We start from the raw sequence: 24,165 nt of genomic DNA on the forward strand, positions 1-24,165 counted from the left end.
CACAAACAGCTCAATCAGTTTATCAGCAGAGATGTATTAGCTTTAGACTGTTTGCCGTTCAAACAGTTTACCCAAACAGTTGATCTGTCTTGTTTGATGTGCGATGTGTTTATTTCAGAGGTGGCGACCTGCTTCATTAATCCTCTCACTGTCTTTATCATGCAAACGTTTCTCCAAGCACGCAGCAGCAGCTGAGCATCGTCTGGGTCTTGGGAGAAGACCTGGTCTTTAAAGCTGTTAAAAGGCGCCCCATTAACACAGCAATGCAGCATCACTGATAGTCTGAATTTGGTTTCCTTTGAAGTGAAGAAGTAGACAGAATCAAGGACAAAACAGTCTGACATGTGTCCCTATAAGAGCCTAAATGATGTGTGAATTCCTTGTGCTTTTGTGACAAACAAATTTGTATATTGGGACAACAAACGGGCCATATTCGTCATCAGCATTGTGCCTATTTATTGGGGTCAACCACAGAAAACAATCAATTGTATTGTAATTGTATGTGAGTATCAGGGTTCACATATTTTGTGTCTTTATGCCAGTGTATCTGTCAATAACATAAATGAGTTTCTTCTTCTTATTTGCTCTTTTTACCTTAAATATGGCAAAATCAGAGAGTAGCAATGTAAATCTCTTATGACGGTTCCTTTTCATGCCTTGGCTGCTCTTCTGATTGGGGCTCTTCACTCTTCAGCCTCATTATCATTGCTATGGAGGGGATCCTAATGATTTGTATATCTGTAGTGCAGTGACACAGCTGAGTTTCAATCATGACAGGTTCCGTCTGTGCAGCTATTGACAGGAAATGACAGAATTGTGTTTATTATTTTTATATTTTACGTCTTATTGTCAGCGAGGTACATTTACTCTCCAAGTTCTCATTTCACAGTCTGACACATTTTGTACAACATGTTATTGTAGGTAAAGCATCACAATAGCTGAGTCTCCATCTCTCTGAGATACCTCGAAATTGAAATTAGCAGCAACTTTCATATTGTTGATTTTATGCATTTTGGGGGGCTAAATTTTGTGAATGTGCTAAAAGTTTTAAAAAGTTGACTATAGTCTTGTGGCCAGCGCCACCTTTCAGAAATCTGAACATAAATATCCTTTTCTTTTTCTGTTCAGATAGGAAGCTTATTGAGTTGTAGACATCAGTGTTCTGGGGATGACAATCACCATAAACTCTGCACTGTTGACCCCCCTCAGACGCACTCTCAGCCCTGGTGGGAATGTTATTCTGGTGATGTCTTTGTGAGGATGATGAGATGGAAACAACTCACGGCTGGATCGTGGAGCAGCCTCGCTCTTTATACACCTTGGCGTTGATGCTGAGGATCCCCTGCCCCTCCCCTGGAGATCAGAGGAGAATCTGATAATAGGCTGCTATCTGTGCGTCATGGCCACACCGAGAGAGCAGCGGTGAAAGCGGGAGTGCGCCTCTCCGCGCTGATCAGTCCTCCTCCACATGGCTCAAGCTATACTTTTTACTCCCTCCTCAACCAGAAACACAACATGATGCCCTGCTAGTGTGGGCTCTGTTCCGCATGTTATTTTGCGTGCTGATTTTGCTTAAAAAAAAAATTTCCGCTCATTTTCTTGCGTCTTGAATTTGACTTTTAAACGGAAACAAGAGGAAAATCGCTTGGTAAGTTTATATTTTCGATATATATATGAATTTATATATGAATGTGACGTTTTTATGTCATTGCCATATAAAACATATGTTTCATTTATTATTGTAATAAATAAGAAATTAAAACATTGTCTCCCAAAAAATGAATCTAGCCTTTGGAATAATTTAAGCCCCATTTATTCATTTTATAAGTAGATTTATTTTTTATTATCAGTATTATTTTGTTGGACAGGATCATTTACATTTATTTGTTGTCGTTTCTAACATCGATCTGTCTGATCTGAGAAACATCACAGGTTTCTTCAAACGGAAAAATAATTGGCTATTTCCCTTTTTCACGTCGGGTATCCCGGTGGGACACAGAGCCGCATCAGAATTGAATGAATGCAAATTCATTAACTCTGAATAATAATATACGATTAACAGCACCCCGTTTATTTCTCATAAAGTAACATGTTTTTCTTATTTTTCTTCCATAAATAAATATCTGTTAAAACAAATGCACTGCTATCATAATAACATTTCGGGTTTCGTTTTCCACAGACGTGTTATAAAGCAAAAATAGCACTATTTGTTTCCACCGAAAAAATTGCGGTTTCCATCAGATTATCCCAAAATATGTCACGAATATCGAGACTCGTGGGTGAGCTTTCACTTCAGGTTTACACCACGAAACTACCGCCCCAAAAATATGTGCTCTACTTAAAGTTTGTCATATGATTTACAAGAAACTGTCTCTCACCTCCAGGCTGATCGCCTCCAATATTAAGGTATCCAAATAAAGTGAAGTCACCACTTCACCTAATTTATTTCTAATCGATTCAGGTCAGCTATATTACAGTTTTCTTATGTTTGTATGTGAACTATTGGCCTTAGTCTCGTGGCGTTTCTAGCATCTGCTCATGCATTTTACATCTTAAAAAAAAAGAAACAAACACAGTGCCTTATTTTATTACACTGAATTTAATATAGGCCAATATTTCCGATCAATATTATTTTAAAACAGAAAATTGTTAGGGTTAACAGAGGGGTAGGAACACCTATTAGAAAGAATTATTTTTATGTTGCAGGAAAAGTCACTGTGTTTGCGTGTACGTGCAAGTTGCCACTTCACACTTGGTTTCAGGCCTTGTAAGTGAAGGTGAATCAGGTAGCCCACTGACTACAGATGCAGCCTGTACTCTGGGCTGATCTTCACTATAAGTTGTTTCTGTCTCTTTATCTCAGACTTCAGTTTAGAAGAAGTTTATCCCAGAAGACACCTGGCATAAAACTGTCCTCCTGAGGGGGAAGAAGACCCCCGAAAAAGAGCAACTGAGATCAAAGAAGGAAATCAAGCACTGTGAGCAGAGACCAGAGAAGCCGTCATGCTCGGCGGTGAGGGGGAGAGTAGTACATTCACTGCTACCAAGGACGCAGCGGATGAGAGGCGCAAGTCTCCGGCTGTGGATGGAGACGACCCGACAGCCGGCAGCAGGTACACGGAGCACGGGATGGGTGCTGACCGGTACTACATCCCTCCTGCGGTTTCTAAACAAAGCCCAGACACACCGAACCCCTGCTCTTTTATCCCTTACACCCCCAGTGGGACGGTTTACACCCCGTCCAGCGCCAGCAGGTACCCGTCATCTCTACACCTGGGCTCCGTGTTGCCTCCCGCGGGGTTTCCTCCCTCCACCACTGGCCGCGGTCACTTCAGCCCGGCTTACCAGTTCGGCCAGAGCCCCGGCTGTATATATCCGCCCTACACTAGCTCAGGGTCGGCTCTGAGCAACATAACTCTACCCACCGCCGGCCCGGGGATGAGGGCCCAGGTGTACCTGTGCAACCGGCCGCTGTGGCTCAAGTTCCACCGGCACCAGACCGAGATGATCATCACCAAGCAGGGCAGGTGAGATGGAGAGGATACTTCACCCAGACACAGTTATTGTGATTTTCATATACATATATATATTATTTTTCATTTAATTTTTTTTCATTGTTCTGTAATAGGCTCTTTCAATGCCGTCTATAATCATTTTGATTTTATTTTGTGTTTGTAGAAGGATGTTCCCGTTCCTCAGTTTTAACATCGCTGGTCTCAACCTGACAGCGCACTACAACGTGTTTGTGGAGGTGGTGCTGGCAGATCCAAACCACTGGAGATTTCAAGGTGGCAAATGGGTCACCTGTGGGAAGGCGGACAACAGCAGCCAAGGTACTGAGACTGATCGATATTTGACAATTTTAACTTTTCATTTTGATGGATGCTGAGTCGATGTTGGGATTAAAATTGAAGGGGTAACCATATCCCGTCGATTAAAAATGAATATAACTGAAATTTACAATGGTAAGATTTTCTATTTGCAAGAATAAAACATTTTTTTTGTAAAAATAAGGCTTGTTTTAGAAGTCTTAAAACTATACCCTTAGAAATTTAGATGTGCCATTTGTTTTTGTTTTCAATGCATATATTACTAAATGGTTTACTTGTTTTTAGCTCCTGCAGTTTGATATTGAAAAAAATATATTTTTAATTTTATTTCAGGGAACAAAGTCTACATCCACCCAGAGTCTCCAAATACAGGGGCCCACTGGATGAGACAAGAAATCTCCTTCAGCAAACTGAAACTCACGAACAACAAAGGAACCAATCACAATACTTCACAGGTATGTTAAACTAATAAATTATTAAGCCTGAACTAACATCTTTAACAGTCGACGAAGATTTAAATAAATTGCATTAGTAACATTTTTTTTTTTTGCATTTAAGTGTCATAAATTGTTTCAGAGCCGCTATGTATTTCTAATATAGCCAGCAGTAAAATAACTACCCCAATAAATAATGCGTATAGACAAGGTTAAAGCGCACCAGTCATAGTTTTTATGAAAATCTTTTAAATATATATATATATATATATATATATATATATATATATATGTATACACATATATATATATATATATATATATATATATATATGAAAAGAATAAAACATATTATACTCACTTTGAAGGGAAATCGCATTACTTCATTAGGCCAAACCACTCTAAAAAAAAACCTTATTTTTTATTCATTTTGTTTTTATTTATTTGCACAAATTGTAGTAATTGTAGTGATTTAACGATCTTGTGATCTTCATATGCAGATGATTGTCCTGCAATCGCTGCATAAGTACCAGCCCAGGCTGCACATCGTTGAGGTGACTGAGGATGGTGTGGAGGACATTAACAATGACCTTAAGACTCAGAGCTTCACATTTCCAGAGACCCAATACATAGCTGTGACAGCCTACCAGAACACTGATGTAAGCATGAAACATGAAACCTTCCTCTTTCCTTCTCTTCTATAATATGGCTTTTGAGCTGAACACTGTTTTTATGATTATACACTCAGACCAATACCCCTGGTGTGTAAGAATGAAGTAGCAATTTCTAATTTTACTCTATCTGCTATTTCCTTGTTAAGTTTGATATGCATGGGTAACTTCATGATGCTTCTTTATATTTGTTCTCTCTTTATCTTCACATATTAATATGAAGCTCTTTCATTTTCCTTTGTTTTAGATTACACAGCTGAAAATTGATCACAACCCTTTTGCCAAAGGATTCAGAGATAATTATGATTCGTGAGTATTTTACTTCATTGCCATGCATTGCTCACCAGCTATAAAGTGCATAAATAATACAGATATACATTGAATTATGTTTTAGTACATCAGCTGTCTCAATCTGTTGTCATTTTGTCTGTAAATATACCAATTTAGGATGTGTTGTTTCATATGCATGTGCTAACTCAGTTTGAAACATGTTTTCACCATGATTTTTTTTCACCCAGATACTGCCCTTCCTTGACGTCAAGTTCATATGTACCTGTATTTTCCAGGATGTACACAGCTCCAGAGAATGACCGCCTAACCCCCTCTCCGACTGACTCTCCCCGTGCCCACCAGATTGTCCCCGGGGCCCGCTACGCCATGCAGCCCCTCTTTCAGGACCAATTTGTCAACAACCTTCCCCAGAATCGTTTCTACAACAGCGAGAGAGCAGTGCCGCAGACTAACAGCCTCCTCTCACCTCAGACAGAAGATGGAGCTTCACAGAGGTGGTTTGTCACCTCCATGCAGCAAGGGGGAAACGGCACTAGCACCAGCAACAAACTAGATCTGACACCCTATGAAGGGGAATACTCAAGCTCCCTTCTACCTTATGGTATCAAATCCCTGTCCATGCCAACATCTCACGCTCTCAGCTACTACCCAGACTCTCCTTTCACCACCATGTCTGCAGGGTGGGGGTCCAGAGCACCATACCAGAGAAAGGTTACTCCCAGCCTGCCTTGGTCTCCCAGGCCCAGTCCCACTACTGGTTTCCCAGAAGACTCAAACAAAGTTAAAGCACAAATAGAAGAGGAGGTGGTCGGCAGTGGAAGCCTGATCTCTTCCTGGACAGAGACACAGCCATCAGCTCTGTCCCTAGACAAGGCTGATTCTTATTCCACGGCCTGCAAACGAAGGCGTTTGTCTCTCAATGGTCCCAGCACAGAGGACTCACCCTCTGACATCAAGTGTGAGGACTTGGCCTCTGCTGCCACTGACAGCTCCTATAGCAAAGAAGCCCCCTCATCCAAAGGCATGGCAGCTTACTATTCCTTTTACACAAACCCTTGAATGCTTTGTTTCTCTTTTTGCCATTTTGGTTGTTCTTCACCTGCCACCATGAATAAAAAGTTTGCTTTTTTGTCATGTGCACACCCTGATTTTGTCTTGGTGGTGATAAATGTGGTAGTATATTTCTTCCTTTTGTGGTGACACAGGAACTATAAAAGATACAAATAATGAAATAATAATGACGTTAAAGGTCAGGGGGCATGTAAGACACAATAAACATCAGCATCCTGAGATGCTGTCATAATTTCTGTCTTCAATCCATCTATTTTCCTGGAATATTTATTTATTCCACCACCCTTTTTATGTAACTGTATTTGAAATTTTGAAAGTGCCAAAGCAGTTGCTCCACTTTTTTTTTTTTTTTAAAGCAGTGTTCTGTATGTTTCATTGTGCATACATTACTGTATCTGCCTTTACACTGAGGTTATGTGTTTACAGATTATTTATTGAAAGCCTGTTGATATGAAATTGGTGCACTCATAAATGTTATGATAATATGCTGTATATACCTTCATTGCAATGTTCAGATATTTGATAATAAAAAGGCATATGTGTTCTATTGAGTATCTGGGTGGTCATTTCAAGTTATGACACCTCTGTCCCTGTTTACCTTATATATGATGATACTGTTTACATTCAATATATAAATTTGTTTTTGATATATGAATGTACCAGTTAATGATTGACTGTAATTACCAGCAGGGTCATGTCTGATGCTCATAGGCTTTACAATTTAATTGGTTAATTGCATATAAGAACCACCACATATAGGAATGTGATGGAGGATGAAGTACCTTAAAATCAGCCGACCCACCTTTAAGACTTTACATTTAATTAATAAAGGCTACTATAAGTGCAACGCCAAAACCGATTCATGTCATGTTAAGACTGGGCTGCTCAGGGGACAGAAAGCAAATAAAACACAACTTCCTGCCCATCCAAAAGCGCCATTTGTTTCTGTGGACTCTGTCGCACTCTAGTGGAATTTTATTGCACTCACAGTTAAACCAATGACTACAGCAGCCTGTTGAGTTGAGTGGATACTGACCTCATGTGACTTAAGGTTTAATTACACTTCCATTTTATCCCATGGTTGGACCATGAAAGCCAAAAAGTGAAGAGCTGGACCCTTTCTCCTTTTTTATTTAGTTAGTTATCAATTAAACATATACAAACATATAAAAAATAACTTACATAAGTGATACCAATCAGTTATAATGAATCAAGCAAACAGGAACATAGATGCCAGGGGACAGTATACATATAGGCTACATATACAATTACACAGCCAGATGACAATATTCATTCACACAAATACATTAAAAGAGGCCCACAGATTCATAGTCTAATTATTGTTTCTGGAGGAGAAAATGTTTTTTTTATGTATTGATTGGTTTAATTTCCAAATGTAATAAATGAGGCGTTACCTCTATTAAAATTGGAGTTTGTGAATTTTGCCAAAATATTGATTAGGTTAATAATATACTGTTGTTTGAGTTTATTGCCATTACATTTATTGAAACAGAACAAAATAGTCTTTGGGCAAAAAGTGAAATCACAGTCAATGTTATCAATAACAAATCCACTCAGCTCTCTCCAAAGCCTTTCAGTATGGGCACAGTGCCAGAACAGATGAAGAAGTGTTGCTGTGGGCCTGCTGTACAGACTATTTTGATGGATCACATTTCTTTCCTGGCCATGGGAACCTGTAGATTTGACACACAGGTTGAATACTATAGGCTTATATGTCCGTCATTATGATATACTGCACCACAAATATGCACAATTCTAATGCTGAAAACAAAATAGAATATAAATAGAAATACCAGGACAAAGTAACAATAACAAAACAAAAAAAAACATGCACGTAGTTGGTCATATCTCAGAAATATTGTAACATTAGGAAAACGGGTTATTTCTCTTTCCGCTTGTTTGGGTGTTTTTGCTGAAACCTGGCAACCCGTCCAGGAGGCAGCCAGCAGAGAGTCAACGAAGAGTTGACAGGAACAACATCACTGCTGTGTGCTGCACACATTATTTATGGATTACCTCACTAACAAGAAAACCCTCCGTTAACTGCGCTAGCGAGTGACAGCAAATTCACAAGCTCGGGGCTACACCAGCGACATGAACCGTCTGTGTAAGTCGGAATACTTGTTACTTATTGTTTACTGTGAGTTTATCAACTGTGCTAGCTAAGTTGGCTAGCGCGCGGTTAGCTTGCTAGCAGATCCGCTAGCGTATGCACTGACGTTAGCCAACGCAGATGCTAGCGTCATGTTGTTTTTATCTTTTTGAATAACACCCAGCTAGCAAGGAATGTTGTGTATTGTGGTTAACACCAGCCCTTTTATCAAGCGGAATAGTTTGCAGCTAACGTTATCTAAGGTCAGTTGATTGGTGAATGATTACATTAATCAGAAATGTAACAGAGCGTTATCGCGGACTGTTCATTAACACAACACACCGCCGTCGGTGTGAGCTAGCGAAAATGGTAAACACCACACAACATGGGGAAAGGCCTGCATGAAGGAGTTTAGTGACAAGTGGCACGCTACGCAGACAAACTGTTATGTTTTTATAGCCTTAGCTGCTTTTGTTCTACAGCTCGATGTTGGCTGGCGCTGTCATGGAGGAGTGTTGTTAACAATTGTCGGGCGGTAATTAAACAGTTATAATGTGGAGCGTAACCTCATCGAGTAGTATGTGTCACCATTTATGAGATATCTAACTCTGTTCAAAGGGCAGGTGTTGACAAGTGTTCACCAAGGTGAGACATAGTTTGTCTTGCTTTCTGACTGTGTGTGGTTTTGAGGGTGTCTGTCCTCACATGGCACAAGCTTGACACAGATGTAGTGCAGCAAGTCACGTTAACATGTGTCATCTGCCTTCAGTGATGTATAATCAATATGCAAACATGTTAGTGGTATGTGTAAGATATGGTGTTAACGGTATTTGATTGCATGGGTCCTGTTTTGCAAGGGTGGCTGCAGATTGTCCTGTCCTAATAATGGCAGCTGACCAACATTTCAATAAGTGTACAGTAAGTAGTTATTTAGGTTGGCAGGATAAAGAGTAAATGGTCAGTCATGCATGTAGACTGATTATTACAAGTGGGTTACAAAGAGTGAGGAGGAGTCAAAGTCCTGTCCCACGAAGGTCCAGCCTTTGCTCCATTGCCTCCATTCCACAATGGATGTTTTCATGGAGGGTGTGACTCATAAGTCTTCCTAAAAAACTGAATAAGTGAAAGTATGATTAAATTATGTGTGCACGTCATAACTTTACTAAACTTACTTTTACCACATATGTACGCTGTTGCCAATTTGTACACCCAGCTAAAACGTAAGTGCTGCAGTTAATCTTACTTTTGTTATACTGACAGGTGTTTCTATTATTTTGTTAACCCCATTTATATCAGTGAGGGTAGGCAAAATAATAGAAACACCTCTGTCCATGATGCAGTGCAGTTCAGCAGCACCACAGACTACATTCTCCAAAAGTATTGTCAGATTGAACCAACACTTCCAAAACATTGTGGGAAATACAAACTGAACATTATAACCATCATAAAGGTAGGGTTTATTGAATGACTCTAGACTGCATTAGTTTTAACCAGGTATATTGAATGAAGCGGTAACTGAGTGTACCTATTATTTTGGTAAAATTAAATAAGTAAACTTATAACATTTGTATGCATGTATAGGGTTTTTACTTTAGTAGTGTTTGAATATGACATTAAAAATTCCCCAAATCACAATAAATAATACTTTGTAATGGAAAACAGTTATAAAATTTTCCTTTTTCCATTTCTATTTCTGTCACACACAGTTGCTTATGTAGTTTAAGTTGATATTTTGTAACGATTGGATTAGATTAGATTAGTTCATCCACAATCTTGACTCTCTAAGCTGCGGAAAATAATCAACTGTCCTGTAAATGGAATGTTGAAATTTGCATACCATTTCCTTTGTCATTGTTGCTAACCTATGGAGAGTTAGGCATATGCTATGTATACTTAGAAGGTTTTCAGGAAGCATTTTTTCCCTCTATTGTGTGCACAAGTTGCTTACACCAAGACATTATTGTGCTGAAGGATTTGCAGGGTGGTGAGAATTGAGTATGAATTATTTCTAGCATCATGAAGTAGAATATGTTGTGCTGACGGAGATAACGTGTTTTGTCGATTTGTGCTGTAGCTCACCAAAAAACCCATACAAGCATTGCACTGCACAAACAGTCACGACCATATGGTGCTCTGGTGGAAGCGAAATGCTGACTTGCTGCGTGTTGTTCTTCAGTTGAGGATATCTTGCTTCACAATGACTCCTGGCCTCAGTGGGATGGGCAGCATTGGCACGGCGAGGCGGAAGCTCCTGGTGATGCTAGAGGAAGTCTTGTCTTTCTCTCTGTGTGAGCTTTGTTGGCACCATGTTTAGTTATGCAAAACAAAAAATAAAAAGAGAAACACAAGGAGGTGGTTTACAGTGCTGTGGTGATGCTGACACAGGGGCTTGTGGCAGAGCAGTCTGGGCAACCTTGGAGATGCACCTCTCGTCCTTGTGATTCAGACGGAGTGGAAGTGATTAATACTCACCATTTTTTAGTTGACAAGGCCTTGTTGGATTCAGACACATCCATAAAGGAATTAAACTTCTGTTTTTCTTCTTCTCTTCAGGACATTCAGTATGCTGGCCTATTGGACTTGAACAGGTTGAAGACGACTAAAGAGGCTGCCGTGTCAGTCAGAGCTTGAACCTACGGTAGGGGAAGAGATGGGAAACACAGCGACAAAGTTCCGCAAGGCTCTCATCAATGGGGATGAGATGCTGGCCTGCCAACTGTACGAGAGCAACCCGCAGTTCAAGGAGGCTCTGGATCCCAACGCTACATATGGAGAGTCCTACCAGCACAACACTCCACTACACTATGCTGCCCGGCACGCTATGACACGCCTACTCAGGTTAGGATACAGTTCTGACAAAATCAGACAATCATGCAGACAGATATAATGTACACATTCACAGTCAGTGGCTGCTGTCAGTAGGAGAAAAAGGATATCTCAGGGCTGACAGATGAGGGACTCATTTGCTATGCTCTAGATTTTTGATATGCTGCAGTTTATTAATTAATTACATTAGCAAGTGTCCTTTGAGCACTTCTGTTATTCTGCAGCACTCTGTTGCTAATCAGCTGGTCCCATCTAGTACTGTACTGTTGCATCGTCGGAGAAAATTTTTCATGTTTTGTCTCTATACGTCTTTGTCCCATCTGTCTCTCCACATAGCCATCTGTTCACAGCTCTCAGGAATGCAACATGCTGGGACGGAATAGGATGGGGCTCCAAGAGCTTCCCATCCCGCAAGCTACCAACCTTGCATGTGTTCATCTTTACTCCTCTCAGGCCCTGTTGTTTTTTCCGCTAATAGATGTTTGCTCAAAAAGTGGCAAAGTCAAGCGGAATCAAAACATACTGAATACTAAATAGTTAGCTGGTGAAATATAAATTCTGGATTCTATATGAAGCATCATAATTAAGAATCTTTGACTAATTAACTAATGGAATAGTTAACCTGAGGTGTAATGTGTCTTTCTGCATGCATCTCTGCTGTTTTAATCTCTAGATTTTATTTAAAATACTGTTAAGTTCACTACTTAAAATGCACTAGAATGTACAGTTGCACCAAAACTAAAATCAGTTGATCATGCACAACAGGAATCATTGATATTTGTCAATTTCACCCTTGTTTAGTTTGTTTGTTTCTGTCTTACTCTCTTAGGTCTTTTCTCCTAAGCAAAGATGGTAATCCCAACAAGCGTAATGTGCACAATGAGACATCTCTGCACCTTCTTTGCATGGGGCCTCAGATCCTGACCTCAGAGGGGGCACTGCAACCTCGGATCTCACGGCCATATGAAGACAAACAGCGTCGGGCTGAATGTCTACAAATCATCCTGTCATGGACCGGAGCAAAGCTGGACCACGGAGAGTATGAAAGCGCTGATATCAATGCCACTGACAACAAGAAAAACACCTGCCTGCACTATGCTGCTGCCTCAGGCATGAAGACTTGTGTTGAGGTGAGATTCCAAAGTCCTGTGGACATTTTTCAGTGTAGGCTCATGTAAAATATTCTCAGATATGACATTTTAGGTATAGGTCAGAGGCTCCATAGATGGAAATTGAAGAGCCTCACTAATACAGGGAGTAATTTGAGTGGAAGAAAGATAAAAGGGGCCAGAGTAACCCTGATGTTAACACAAATTATTCAGTGTCTGCCCTTTTGTTTTATGAATATTTGTAGAATAATGGCTGATGTTTGGCCTTGTGCTCACATCCATTATATTAAGTCTGATTAAACCAGCCCCTTGTGAGTTTTGGGAAGATTTTGTGCAGCACAGAACATCTTCATCATATATAGTCACATATGAATTAAGCGATAACCGTGTGTCTCAATATCTGCATTTATAAAGACCTGAGTTTAGTTTCCGTGATTCATAACTTTTACATTTTTTGCTGCTGATTTTTTTTTTTTTTCCCTGTATTTTAATTTCCCCGAAAATCGCACAAAGGCGTGTATAGCAAAATGCAATTTGCACCTCATGCAAAACCAAATGTTAAAGTTGGGAGGCAGGTAGTTCTGGTGTGACAGAAAAAGAGAAACCTACATAGGACTTTGGAAAATTAAGCAAAAAGGAAAGTGGAAAAGAATTAAGTGAACAAATGTTTGGGAAGCTGAAATTACATATTCATAACAGAGAGAAGAACATATTCAGTTTTCTTAAAGCGGCTCAGCCATTGCCACTGTAAAAAAAAGTTCTTTCAGTTTTGCTCAGAAGCACCTTAGTAACAATCAAAAGGAGACTTTCTCTCTGCTGGTACTTTTAATAAATGCTGCAGTTGTTAAAGTGAAAATTTCTGTCACACAAGTGCAATCCACCTGTGGGTCGTGAAACTGAAAAAAATGGTAATAGTCATGAACAGTATAGATCAGAATAATTAGGATTAGCATTTCTGCCATAATTTTGTAGCCCTTCCCTCAACTACTATCACAGAGTTAGGGATACTCAACTGTTTTTGTCATTTAAGCTGTTACAAACTGCATATATTAGCCAGTAAACTTTAGTATATGTCACTGCATATAGAGTGTGCCCCACTATTCAAAGCAAAATTTTCCTCTTGTTTCCACTTGCTCAGTTCCTGGTTCAGAGAGAAGCGGACCTGTTTGCAGAGAACGAAGACCGCGAGACTCCATGTGACTGTGCAGAGAAGCAGCACCACAAGGAGTTGGCCCTGTGCCTGGAGTCGCAGATGGTCTTCTCTCTTGCCCCCGAGGCCGAGGGCATAGAGGCGGAGTACGCAGCCCTTGACCGAAGAGAGGTACAGAATAACATACCAAGAGGCAGAGGGTACACAGCTTTCAGCTTGTCACCCTCAACTGGTGTCACTTAAAACGTTACATGTACCAAACTTGTTGAGAAATGTAATGACAGACATTTGTCGATTTTATTGCTGTTTCAGACAAAACTTGATTATGTTTTGCTGGAATTTAGCTGGCCAGCCGCCTATTTCACATTGCAAATGCCTTGGTTAGACACACACATGCACACACACAAAATTAATCACACAAAAAAGTTTGTCATAAGACATGTGACTCCTATCACCATCACGCTGTTAGCTCGTTGGGTTTTGCTCAGTCATGTATCAGTAATCGTCAGTATCTTTTGCTTTAAATAACTCTTTTCTCTCCCTCCCCTTTGCCCCATCTTTCTTTCTACACCCCCCCCCCCCCACCCCCGATCTCACCCTCTGCTCTTTCATTACTTTTCTCTGCCAAAATGCCCTATTCTTTTTTTCTCCTTACCTTCCTTTATTCCACTCTTTCTTATTCTCTTCTTGTCATTATCTTCTTTCCTCCTCCCTTGTCTCTGTCCTCTCCTCTCCCATACCCTCCCCTCTAGCTGTATGAGGGCTTGCGGCCTCAGGATCTACGGAGGCTGAAGGACATGCTGATCGTGGAGACAGCCGACATGCTGCAGGCCCCTCTCTTCACTGCAGAGGCACTGCTACGTGCCCATGGTACCATCAACCTCTAACACACATACACATATGCAGAGTATCTGCTTGTCTTTAAAATTGTTGGCACTGACAGTGACCTGGTAGCCTAGTGGTTAAAACAAACACCATATAGACACAACATCCCCACTGTTGCATCTCATATTCTTTTCCCTGTCTCCCCACAATTCCTGTGTGCATCTACACTGACACTATCTAACAAAGGTTAAGATGCTAAAAAGAAAAAAAAAAGTACTGATTGACATTAAAATGCGTGTTAACTAAGTTTGAACTGTGACTGGTAATGATCAGGATACTTTTAAAACTAGATCATAACTGGATTACTCACATCCATAGACATACTCATTGTTTCCCCTGTGTGGTTCCTGTAGTTGCCATGGTCACACAGAGAGCACACACAAGAAAGCCTAAAAAGTTCAGTATTTTGGTGGCAGCATCAAATAGCCAAACACTAACACGAGATCTGCTGCTGCCTTCTGTCCTTTTGCTGCCTCAATGAAAACACAATTCCTGTTTAAATCTTTAAACAACAGAAAGAAGGAAGTATGCATCTACTACCAGCTCACCTAGCACCATTGAGCTTGCTAACATTACAGCCATTAATGTATACATCTCACACTGTCATGAGCACGAGCCTCTCGTCCATGAATAGATGCACGCTTCCTTCTGTGCAGTGATACAGTTGGCGGGTGTAGCTCGGTAGAAACAAAATAGTTCCTACATGTTCACAACAAGGTCGATGGACTATCTTCAGTAACTGGGTTGTGATTTCTGTAAAGAGACATTGTTATTGAGTTTTTCAAATGTATTTTTTTTGTGCTTTCAGCACCACAAGCTGAGTGCCATCTAGTTCCATTATATTGGAGAAAAGGCAGAAATCTCTACTACTGATATCTTCACCACGCTACAGCTCACTCGAAAACAATCTACACTGATAAATGGCACTACAGATAAGAGTAAAAATATATATATATTTAAGAATGAAGAACTAGATATGACCTGTTTTCTGTGACTTTTTTCTAAAGATATTTTTGGGGGGCATTTTTGCCTTTATAGATAGGACAGTTAAGCGTGGGGGGAGGGGGGGGGGTCTTAATGCGTCTTAATGTCTTCCTGTTACAGCAAGTCCCATTCCCAGTGTACAAGCTAACATTTGAATGTATATGTATCAGTGTCAGTGCTATGGACACATATTGGTATGTTTGTAATGACTTGATCTGCTGGCAATTGGCTTCATGTGTGTTTTATCAAGCCTCGATGACTGACTAGGTCTAGAGTAACCTACATACAGGGTGACTCATCATGCATGCTACATTTTGCAGTAAGGAAAGGACATGAACTGAAGTGTTTTTTCACTGTCTGTACAGCCCTAAGATGTAAACGAAAGTATTTTAAAATCCAGACTCTGGTCTGAATCTCTTAAGTTCTCTTTGTGCAAGTCCTCCATTGCTGCACTACACTTTCTCTCTGACTACCACGCTGGAGAAGATGACTAACAAAGGACAGTTTTTTAGGGCACAGCTCAACTGTTGTGAACCACCCCTCCTGAATATTATAATTCATGGCAATACACAGACTGCTTTTTAAACAGTTTCATACATCTTGAACTGTTTTTCTACTTTGTACCCCTTGTTTCCACAAAGAGCTCGCCCTCGTTACACAAACTGCACTTCACTGTTTACTTGTAAAGAAAACACTGTTAAATTTTCCCCATGCTTTATTTGTGTTGGGATTAGAGAGGCCGTAGCTCCTATAAACTTCATGCTACACTCCAGTGATTCCCTCGCAGTGAAAGTGGCAAGATGTGAACAGCCTTTGTTATCTAAAAGAATTTCACTTGTATTGCTCTCAGTGGAGAGCGTCAATGTCACATGCTTAAAATGCTATTTTAGTGGGCCTGTCCTTTCCACCAAATAAGGGAGTAAAAACACTGATACTTAAAAAAAATTAGGTCACGTAGACATTTGACATTTACTATGAAGAACATTGTCCACTACATAGACAGGTTTGTCATATAATAATATAATAACACAGAGGCCTTTTGTTTGCTTATATTGCTGTTGCAAACACAGGTTTGCAATATGATGAGAAAAGAGTTGGATCTTCGATATTTGCACTTTCTGTTTATTTTAGGGCTTTGTTTTCTTCCATTCTGTTCCTGCTACTAACTACTCCTTGCTTGAGCTACATCATATATCACTGCAATTATATATACTTGTTAATGTACATTTCCAAACAAACCCTTAATAGGTAGCATAATTTCTGTTTATTACAAATAAGCAATGGCATGCTGACATTGAGGTTGTTAAGTAATGACAGAGTAAAAGTAAAATGTTAGTAAAGCAAAGCAATAACATATATTAATGGTTTGCTTTAAAGCAGATGCTTTGTCTTTGTAGTGTGGATTTAATGCCAGCAGGAATATCAAGTATGAGATTAGAGTCTAGAGTGTAAAATTTTAGTTGCCTTATTAAATCTACTGGTGTCTGAAGTAATGGTAGCTTAAGGTTAATGCCAAGTCAAACATGTGTAACACATTCATGGACAGACATTATGCACACGTCCACACAGATAAGGTCAAATGCAATGCAATACAGTACACATGATTCTGTTCAGTCAATATCAAGTACCTAATGACAGATGCATCCAAGAGACATATGTTACTAATGGGCTAAATCAGTGAAAGACATTTTATCTGGGGAGTGTATTAATTTGATTTTGCCACATTCTTAATGCCCACAGATATCAGTCTCTTTCTCTGAATTACTTCACTGATGCTCTTCGCTTGGCCAAGTACTGAGCAACAGTGTCACAGTTTGGATTTGATTTACAGCCTTGAGCCACCAATTCTTGTACTAGCTTCACTTAACCTAGCTAAGATAATGCGTATGAGGAACTTCAAATGTCTAAAACAAACTTATTTGATCTGAAGCCTTTTGAAAAGCATTACCCCACTTAATTTAACTTGGCTGAGATTATGCTAGTAGGGGACTTCAAAAAATGTGTCACAGTTCGGGGTTGATTTTCAGTCTTTAAATACCCCCTTCCCTAATTCAGTTGGCTCAGTGTCTGGCTGTTGAGCTGTGTGTGCTACATATTAGACATACTTTTGGGAGCTTAGAGGGGAGAGTGACCCTAGATTCTTGCTATATTTATTCACCTCTATCACGGGAATGCTGTCTGTTAAGTAGGGATGAAACATTTCAGGATTTCTGTTAATCTCCAGGAGAACGATTTTTGATTTCTTATTTATCATCACTTTCTTGTAAGAACTTTAACACATTTCCACACTTCCTAGCTTTTCCTCATTATTCTCTCTTTTTTTTTTAGTTTTCTTATCACAATTCTTGGTGTTTTCCTGCTGAGCTGCCAGCCTGTCCATCTGTCTGTCCTCCTGACAATTTGTATTTCCCAGCTCATTTTTGATATTTAACACTAAATGTGAAGACTTCAATTTCAAACTCCTTTAAATGGCCAAAAGCTGCAAGATAGAGTCATACTCATTGATGAGTTTTAATTGAATGGAGATGGGGGAAATTGTTGCAATATTCATTATCTAAATGAGGCCATTTAGAGTCAGAGGCATTTGATTGGTGCTGAAACGTGTCTCGAGGCTGATAATGGCCTAATTGCACAGTTGACCGGGTCGTGTTCCTTATTTTAGGAGGGGAACTTTTCCATCAGAGAATATTTGGACACAGGAACAGTCCACAAGTCATTCAATATTTATACTGAAAAGCTCTCCAACCTGTTCCCGAGCTAATGTGAGATTGAACAGCTATTCTAAAACAGAAAACCAGATGGCAGCAGGTCTATGTTGTTGGCTGTTTGAAAGGCTTAGGTGGTAGTGTTGCCACTGGAGTGGGATTTGTGTGGGCTTTGGTGGATTCAGCACTGTGCTTACCGATTCTTACAAACATAAGACTGGATGGACTGAAAAAAAATGTTTTTATGCGAATACACTTTGTGTGAATGAAGGGAGAATTTAGATGAGAACAAGTCTTGTTTCATCAGGATGAATGGGAATTCTTGCAGGTCTTGTCTTTCATGTTTATCCATGCCTTCATTCATGAGGATTTATAGAATATGATCGCAAAATACGCTGTGCTTTTGTTTTTCATGCTCTTGTCATCACCTCTGTGGTTCTAAATTAGAGCTGCTTTGTGTAACTGGGACTGGTCTGTTTGTTTATCACATAGTTTAAAAAAAGTCTGTGCTGTCGTTAAAATTAATTGCCGTTGGGTACTTTTGTTTCTTTTAAAAGGACAACTCAACTGGCCATTCAAACCTTTTTATAAGCACTGGCCTTTTACTACATTGATGTAGTAATTTCCCTCTCCCCCTCTCTCAGCTTAATTATTTTGACTGTCATCCCAAACTTTTTCTTCATGCCTCATTGTCATGTGCTCATAACAAAACTATTATGTTTCTCATTTACTTTGATTATTCTTCTCTGTTTGCTTTTATGTGCTTGCATTTCTCTTTCTTAATTATGTCTTTTCTTTTTTGTGCATCAGATTGGGACAGAGAGAAGCTCCTAGAGGCCTGGATGAGCAATGCGGAGGAATGCTGCCAACGCTCAGGGGTGCAGATGCACAACCCCCCTCCAAGTGGCTATAATGCCTGGGACACCCTGCCCTCACCCCGGACACCACGCACCACCCGCTCCTCCATCACCTCCCCAGACCAAATAAGCCTCATGCCTGCCGACGAGGAGTCCTCTCTGGTGAGACACGCCTGCGAGTTCCCTCTCACCAAAAAGATGTTTCACAGCTGCCTTCAAACTCCCTTCTTTTTGTTTTCATATATTTGAGGTTAAAAAGTTTAAAAAAAACTTTGAATGGCAGTTGCAGATATGGTACATATAGATAAGAACATCATTATAGTGGAGTTTATCGTTTATTTATTTTACATTTTCCTTTTATTTTTTAAAGGCAGTGTTGACACATTCTTAGTCAATGCAAATGAATAAGCAGTGAGGGAGAGAGAAAGAAAAACTAAACAAACAAAAAAGAAAAAAAAAGTTAGAAGAAAGAATCTTGGATCATAAATAAAGCCTCTCGCCCTCATTTTCATTTAGATTGACTTATATTCTATTTCTTTCTATTACAAAGGACGGCTATGAAAAAGGAGCCATAACAAAACTATATACAACCAGAGAGGTAGAATAAAATAAAGGCTAAAATACAATAAAATAGAATAAATAAAATGTTTGTAGCAGTTTGGCTTCACAAAATTGCACGTTACAATGAAATATCTGGACATATAAGAACACAGCAGAGGTAAAAGAAAAATATTGAGCATGTTCCATCAAGTAGTTATTTCAACAAAGTCAGGTCTCAGAGGGAGATATATTGCACCCATTTTTTCCCAGAGTTGTATGGAAATGTCCATCTTTAGTTGCAAAGCGAAAGTAACCTTTTTCATTATGTAAACCTCCTTTGTTACATCTATTCAGTCATTTGCAGTAGGACCAACATGCATCACCCATATTCTGGTCAGGGCCTTTTCCCCTGATGCCAGCAACCAGTACCTTTTACTAGGGGCTATAGCCTAAATATATAACTTTGAAACCTAATGGTATATGCATAAAGATGGACTGTATTGCCTTGTGTATTTCTTTCCATTTATTTCTGTATATTTTGGGAAGTTTATCATTTAAATGTACTTATCAGTGCAGAGTCATCAGTTGAAATTAAACCACAAGACGAGCAGCCCCAGGGAGCAGCATGTTTTCCTGGCCAAGCTCCTGCAGCAGCAAAGGATAAAACTAGCGTGGAAGTGCACAGACTAATAGTAACTGGCAGTGTACCCGTAAAAACTGTACACCAATGCTTATTTAAATGGAATCCCTACGGTGCCACAGATTTCCTGAAGTGTTTCTGCTGAATTCCTTAAATTTTCACTGCCACACCTGTCTCTCTGCATAATGTTGCATTATTTTCCAGCACTGTAATGGTAGCAATCATTAGTATTCATGCCAGTGGTCTCCCCGACAAACATAAACACAAGCAGGACTTCCCCTGCTCCTAGGAGAGCAAGTGGTTTGGTAATTATGGTGTAAGCTCTGAGCATGAAAGAATATTAAAATACCTTCTAAAAAATGTTACTAGTGTACAAAATTCAACTGTCCATAGGCCAATGAGTGGGACAATAAAAGAAGGTAGTAAGAACATCCCATAGCAACCTTCTGCTTCTATTTCAAACACATAGGACACGTATAGACCTGTAGATGCTATCACAGTAGGGCTGTGATAGTTCGTATAAATGGTGTATTCGTACAAATCATCAGGGTACGGGGGTCATGGTTTGGTGCACACAAATACACAATTCGTGAATGCAAGTCCTGCCTGAAAACTTTTAGTTTTAGTAACTTTTATTAGTAACATAAGCTGAGGTTAGCACAGCAAGTGGGATTTGCATGTGAGTCTGTCACACTATGGTGAGCAGAAATGAAACACCAGAGCCAGAAGACCACACCTGCGAGTTCCTGGTTAGCCACAATAGAAATGGAGAAAGTCGTTGCTCCACTGTTGGGGGGGATGTGAATGGAAACACATCCAATATGCTAACACACATTTGATGGCATCACCCAGATGTGCTGATCACTGGGATGATAAATTTCCTCTTAATGCATAAGTTTTATTTATTTTTTATTCTATGCATTTTGATGTTTTCAATTTCATAGCATAAGAGATGCTTTACAGTTTTATAGCCTGTTGTGACCTGTTGCCTTTTGGGAAAGTGTTTGTTTAGTGTTCATACAATGTAAAGGCCCAGAGACACCAAACCGACATCAAAGAACTAGTGGCAACGAAGGGCAACTGTTGCATTGCCTCATGACACTCACTGACGACCCGGCATTGACCGTCGGCCTGGTGTGTCAGAGCCCATAGACATGCAAGTCTACTGTCAAAACCTCATGTAAGGTGTATTTTAGAGCATTATCTAGCCTTATTGACCCACTGCTGCGAGAGGGTCAGCACACCCACTGTTTAATTACCCTTCCATTATCCCGACCTTGTCTGGGGTTTCCTGATAATTATCGAACAAGCTTGACATTTTTCTCAGCAGTCGTCTTTGTGTGCAGTTGTCTAGATGGAAATTATGCCAGGTAATGTGAGATGTCCTTTATGCAGCTGGCAATTTGTCTTGTTTGACCACTCGCTATAGAAGACTGCCAATGAAGGTATCAAGTGTGTTTGATAACAATCAGGCAGTCCCAGGAGAGGTTAGGAGCATAGACAGGCAAGGTTCGTTTTCCTGTCTGCTCATTGGTGCTTGGCCTAAGAATATTTGTTAAAATGTCCTCTTAATTGTCAGTTTATTTTCTGTAACTAAACTGGGTAATAACTTGCAAAATTGGGCACATTTAGATTTCAGTGTGGAAAACAATATTTTAAGCTTTTTAACATGCTAAATGTGGGCAAAAAACATTATCCATGTATGTTGTGACTCGTCTGTAAGCATATAAGTGGCATAATAATGGAGAGCTGATCCTTTCATTAAATCCTTTGTGTTTTTATAATGTTTTTTTTTTTTTACCCCTGACTTTGGTGGTGAGGGACTTTTAAGCTTTTTAAATGACATTGCTACCTGTGGGGAAAATCAGACAGGTTTTTGCCAGTCTCTGAAAACTTTAGTGTTAGAGGACATAATCTTTCTGGATGAATGATGATTAGTCCTTTGACGGCTGTTTCAATCCAGAGTGTTTCGGTATGTGAACTAAACTGTTGATAGATGATAGCTGAAGCTGACAGCCTTGATTTAGCCATTACTTTATGAGAAATTATAGGTTGCGTTTGGCTGACAGTATCTTTTGTCGTGGCTCTGTGCCTCGAACTGCACTGTGCCAATCGACCGGGTCTACTCAAGGGCCCGTTTAAAGGTTACAGTTGATTATATCACATTCTGCTCTTTCACAAATCAATACTTACATTGTTGAAGTACACTGCCTCCTTTATGTCTTTTGTTGGGGTCAGTCTTTCACTGTAACAAGGCCTGTGTGTGTGACTGTGTGCTTTTGTTCCTGTTTCTGTCTCAAGTCTTTGTGAATGTGAGAAAATACATCTGATGACAGAAGAGTAATTTGTGAGCCTCATACTGATGAGAAGTCATCATTATATTGGCCTGGGCTGGCCTTTGGCACAGTGTTTTTCACAAATAAAGAGCCACTTCTGTGTGTTGTTGACACATAACATATTGGCTTATTTAAGGCCTCGTTCTCCTGGTCTGGTCATCACATTGAATATTAAAATAGACCACCCACTGCCACATTTTGAAAACATGACCCAGTCAGCCTGTTCTCAAAATTGTTGAATTTCAAGCAAAAACCTGTCAGTGTCTTTCTCGAAAAGCCATGTGCATTTTCATTCAAAGGGTGAATTGTACTGGAGGGCCTTTTAAAAATGCACCACAGAGTTTATAGAATTACTCGGGAAATGATCTTTTATGGCAGAGTTTGTTTATCGAGACTGACTTGAAACTATGTGTACTTTGGCCTTAAGACAGTATTTTTTTTGTTGTGTCACAGTGTGGTATCTGCATGTCTTCCATTTCGGTCTTCGAGGAACCTGTTGACATGTCCTGTGGCCATGAGTTCTGCCGCGCATGCTGGGAAGGGTAAGTAGTATTTTGGTATGGCCTGCGGATTCTGCGCATTGGCTTAGGGTCTACCTAATTTCTTAACTCTTATCTTAATTTTTTTTTTTCGTGTATACCTCATTGATGTCTGCAGTGCAACTATCCTCCCTCAGGTTTCTAAATCTAAAGATCCAAGAGGGTGAAGCCCATAACATCTTCTGCCCCGCCTTTGACTGCTACCAGCTTGTGCCTGTTGAGGTCATTGAGAGTGTGGTGTCAAGAGAGATGGACAGGCGCTACCTCCAGTTTGACATCAAGGTAATGAGATGACAAAACAGAGACGTGCAGTAAACCGATGTCATTTAACTGTGAGCCTTATACATATATATTTAAATGATGCTGTCACCTTCAGAAATAAACACATGACTCCTGCAGTTCAGTTTCACTGTAGAATAAAGACTACACTGAATATAGACGCCAGTGACATGGAAGGTCAGAGAGGATAGCCCTTTGTATCGTTAAAAGATATTCAGCAATACTGCTAAAAGGTAGACCTATCTGTATCAGCTATTGGCCAAATTGTTATTTAAACATTGGTATTAGCCCAGAATTTCACAATAGGTGCATCCCTTCACTGACCCAAACGATGCCTGCAAAATGCCTCCCCAGTGTGTGATTTTAAAAAGCATGTTGGTGTTCTGGAAGCAAAAGATGTGAGACATGTAACACAACAACGTTGGTATCTAGTGTGCCAGCTCCCCAATTTTACACAGACATTGATTCGGCTGTGTTACTACATACGCTGCTAGCTTAACAGCAGAACAGTGGCCTTCTCCCATTCCATGTATGTATGTTTAATGCAGAACGATGAGGCAGAATAACAACGCAATGTTCCCACCTTGAACAGGCTGTATGAAAGGGGCTAATGAGAGATATTCTTGGACTTGAAAGGCAGTGTGATTTAGTTGAATGGAATAAAACAGAACTGAAGTGGTCCTTACGTGGAAATGGGATTTTTTGCTGTTACCAAATTTCCAGTTTCTACAACAAACTTCACTTCAACATGAGTGCTTATTTCCCACTTCTTTTTTTTTTTTTTTTTTTTTAAATCTGTAAGAGGCACAAATCTCAAATAAATGACCAGCCACTTTTTTGAGTTGTCATAGAAACATCAGCATGCCATTTTGTCATTCAAGCTGCACAGGCACTGTCATCATAAT

General features: G+C 39.9%; 2 protein-coding genes across 5 annotated transcripts in view; both read left to right on the forward strand.

Moving 5' to 3' along the window:
• Positions 1-1,262: 1,262 nt before the first annotated feature.
• On the forward strand, positions 1,263-6,836 carry eomesb (eomesodermin homolog b). 2 transcript variants are annotated; one of them, XM_033640250.2, is made up of 7 exons: positions 1,263-1,648; positions 2,864-3,527; positions 3,679-3,833; positions 4,164-4,285; positions 4,765-4,923; positions 5,183-5,244; positions 5,454-6,836. In XM_033640250.2, the coding sequence occupies exons 2-7, from the start codon at positions 3,004-3,006 to the stop codon at positions 6,283-6,285; spliced, it is 1,854 nt and encodes a 617-aa protein (XP_033496141.1). In that variant the 5' UTR covers positions 1,263-1,648; positions 2,864-3,003; the 3' UTR covers positions 6,286-6,836. The 2 variants fall into 2 exon arrangements, with proteins under 2 accessions (XP_033496141.1, XP_033496142.1); XM_033640251.2 differs by having other exon boundaries at positions 1,274-1,648; positions 5,502-6,836.
• A 1,417-nt stretch (positions 6,837-8,253) lies between these two features.
• LOC117265339 (ankyrin repeat and IBR domain-containing protein 1-like) overlaps positions 8,254-24,165 on the forward strand; it is a 38,865-nt gene continuing 22,953 nt past the window's right edge. Inside the window, exons 1-8 of one of the 3 annotated variants that reach the window (XM_033639773.2) lie at positions 8,254-8,425; positions 10,964-11,248; positions 12,066-12,366; positions 13,484-13,666; positions 14,248-14,365; positions 18,880-19,088; positions 22,896-22,984; positions 23,119-23,263. In XM_033639773.2, the coding sequence (XP_033495664.2) occupies positions 11,061-11,248; positions 12,066-12,366; positions 13,484-13,666; positions 14,248-14,365; positions 18,880-19,088; positions 22,896-22,984; positions 23,119-23,263 (1,233 nt within the window). In that variant the 5' untranslated portion in view covers positions 8,254-8,425; positions 10,964-11,060. Of the gene's footprint in view, positions 8,426-8,572; positions 8,674-10,792; positions 10,868-10,963; positions 11,249-12,065; positions 12,367-13,483; positions 13,667-14,247; positions 14,366-18,879; positions 19,089-22,895; positions 22,985-23,118; positions 23,264-24,165 lie in introns of those variants that run through there. The other 2 variants (XM_078171921.1, XM_033639774.2) reach the window with 2 other exon arrangements.

This window comes from Epinephelus lanceolatus, chromosome 10 (assembly GCF_041903045.1).
Source record: "Epinephelus lanceolatus isolate andai-2023 chromosome 10, ASM4190304v1, whole genome shotgun sequence".
Taxonomy (NCBI): Eukaryota; Metazoa; Chordata; class Actinopteri; order Perciformes; family Serranidae; genus Epinephelus; species Epinephelus lanceolatus.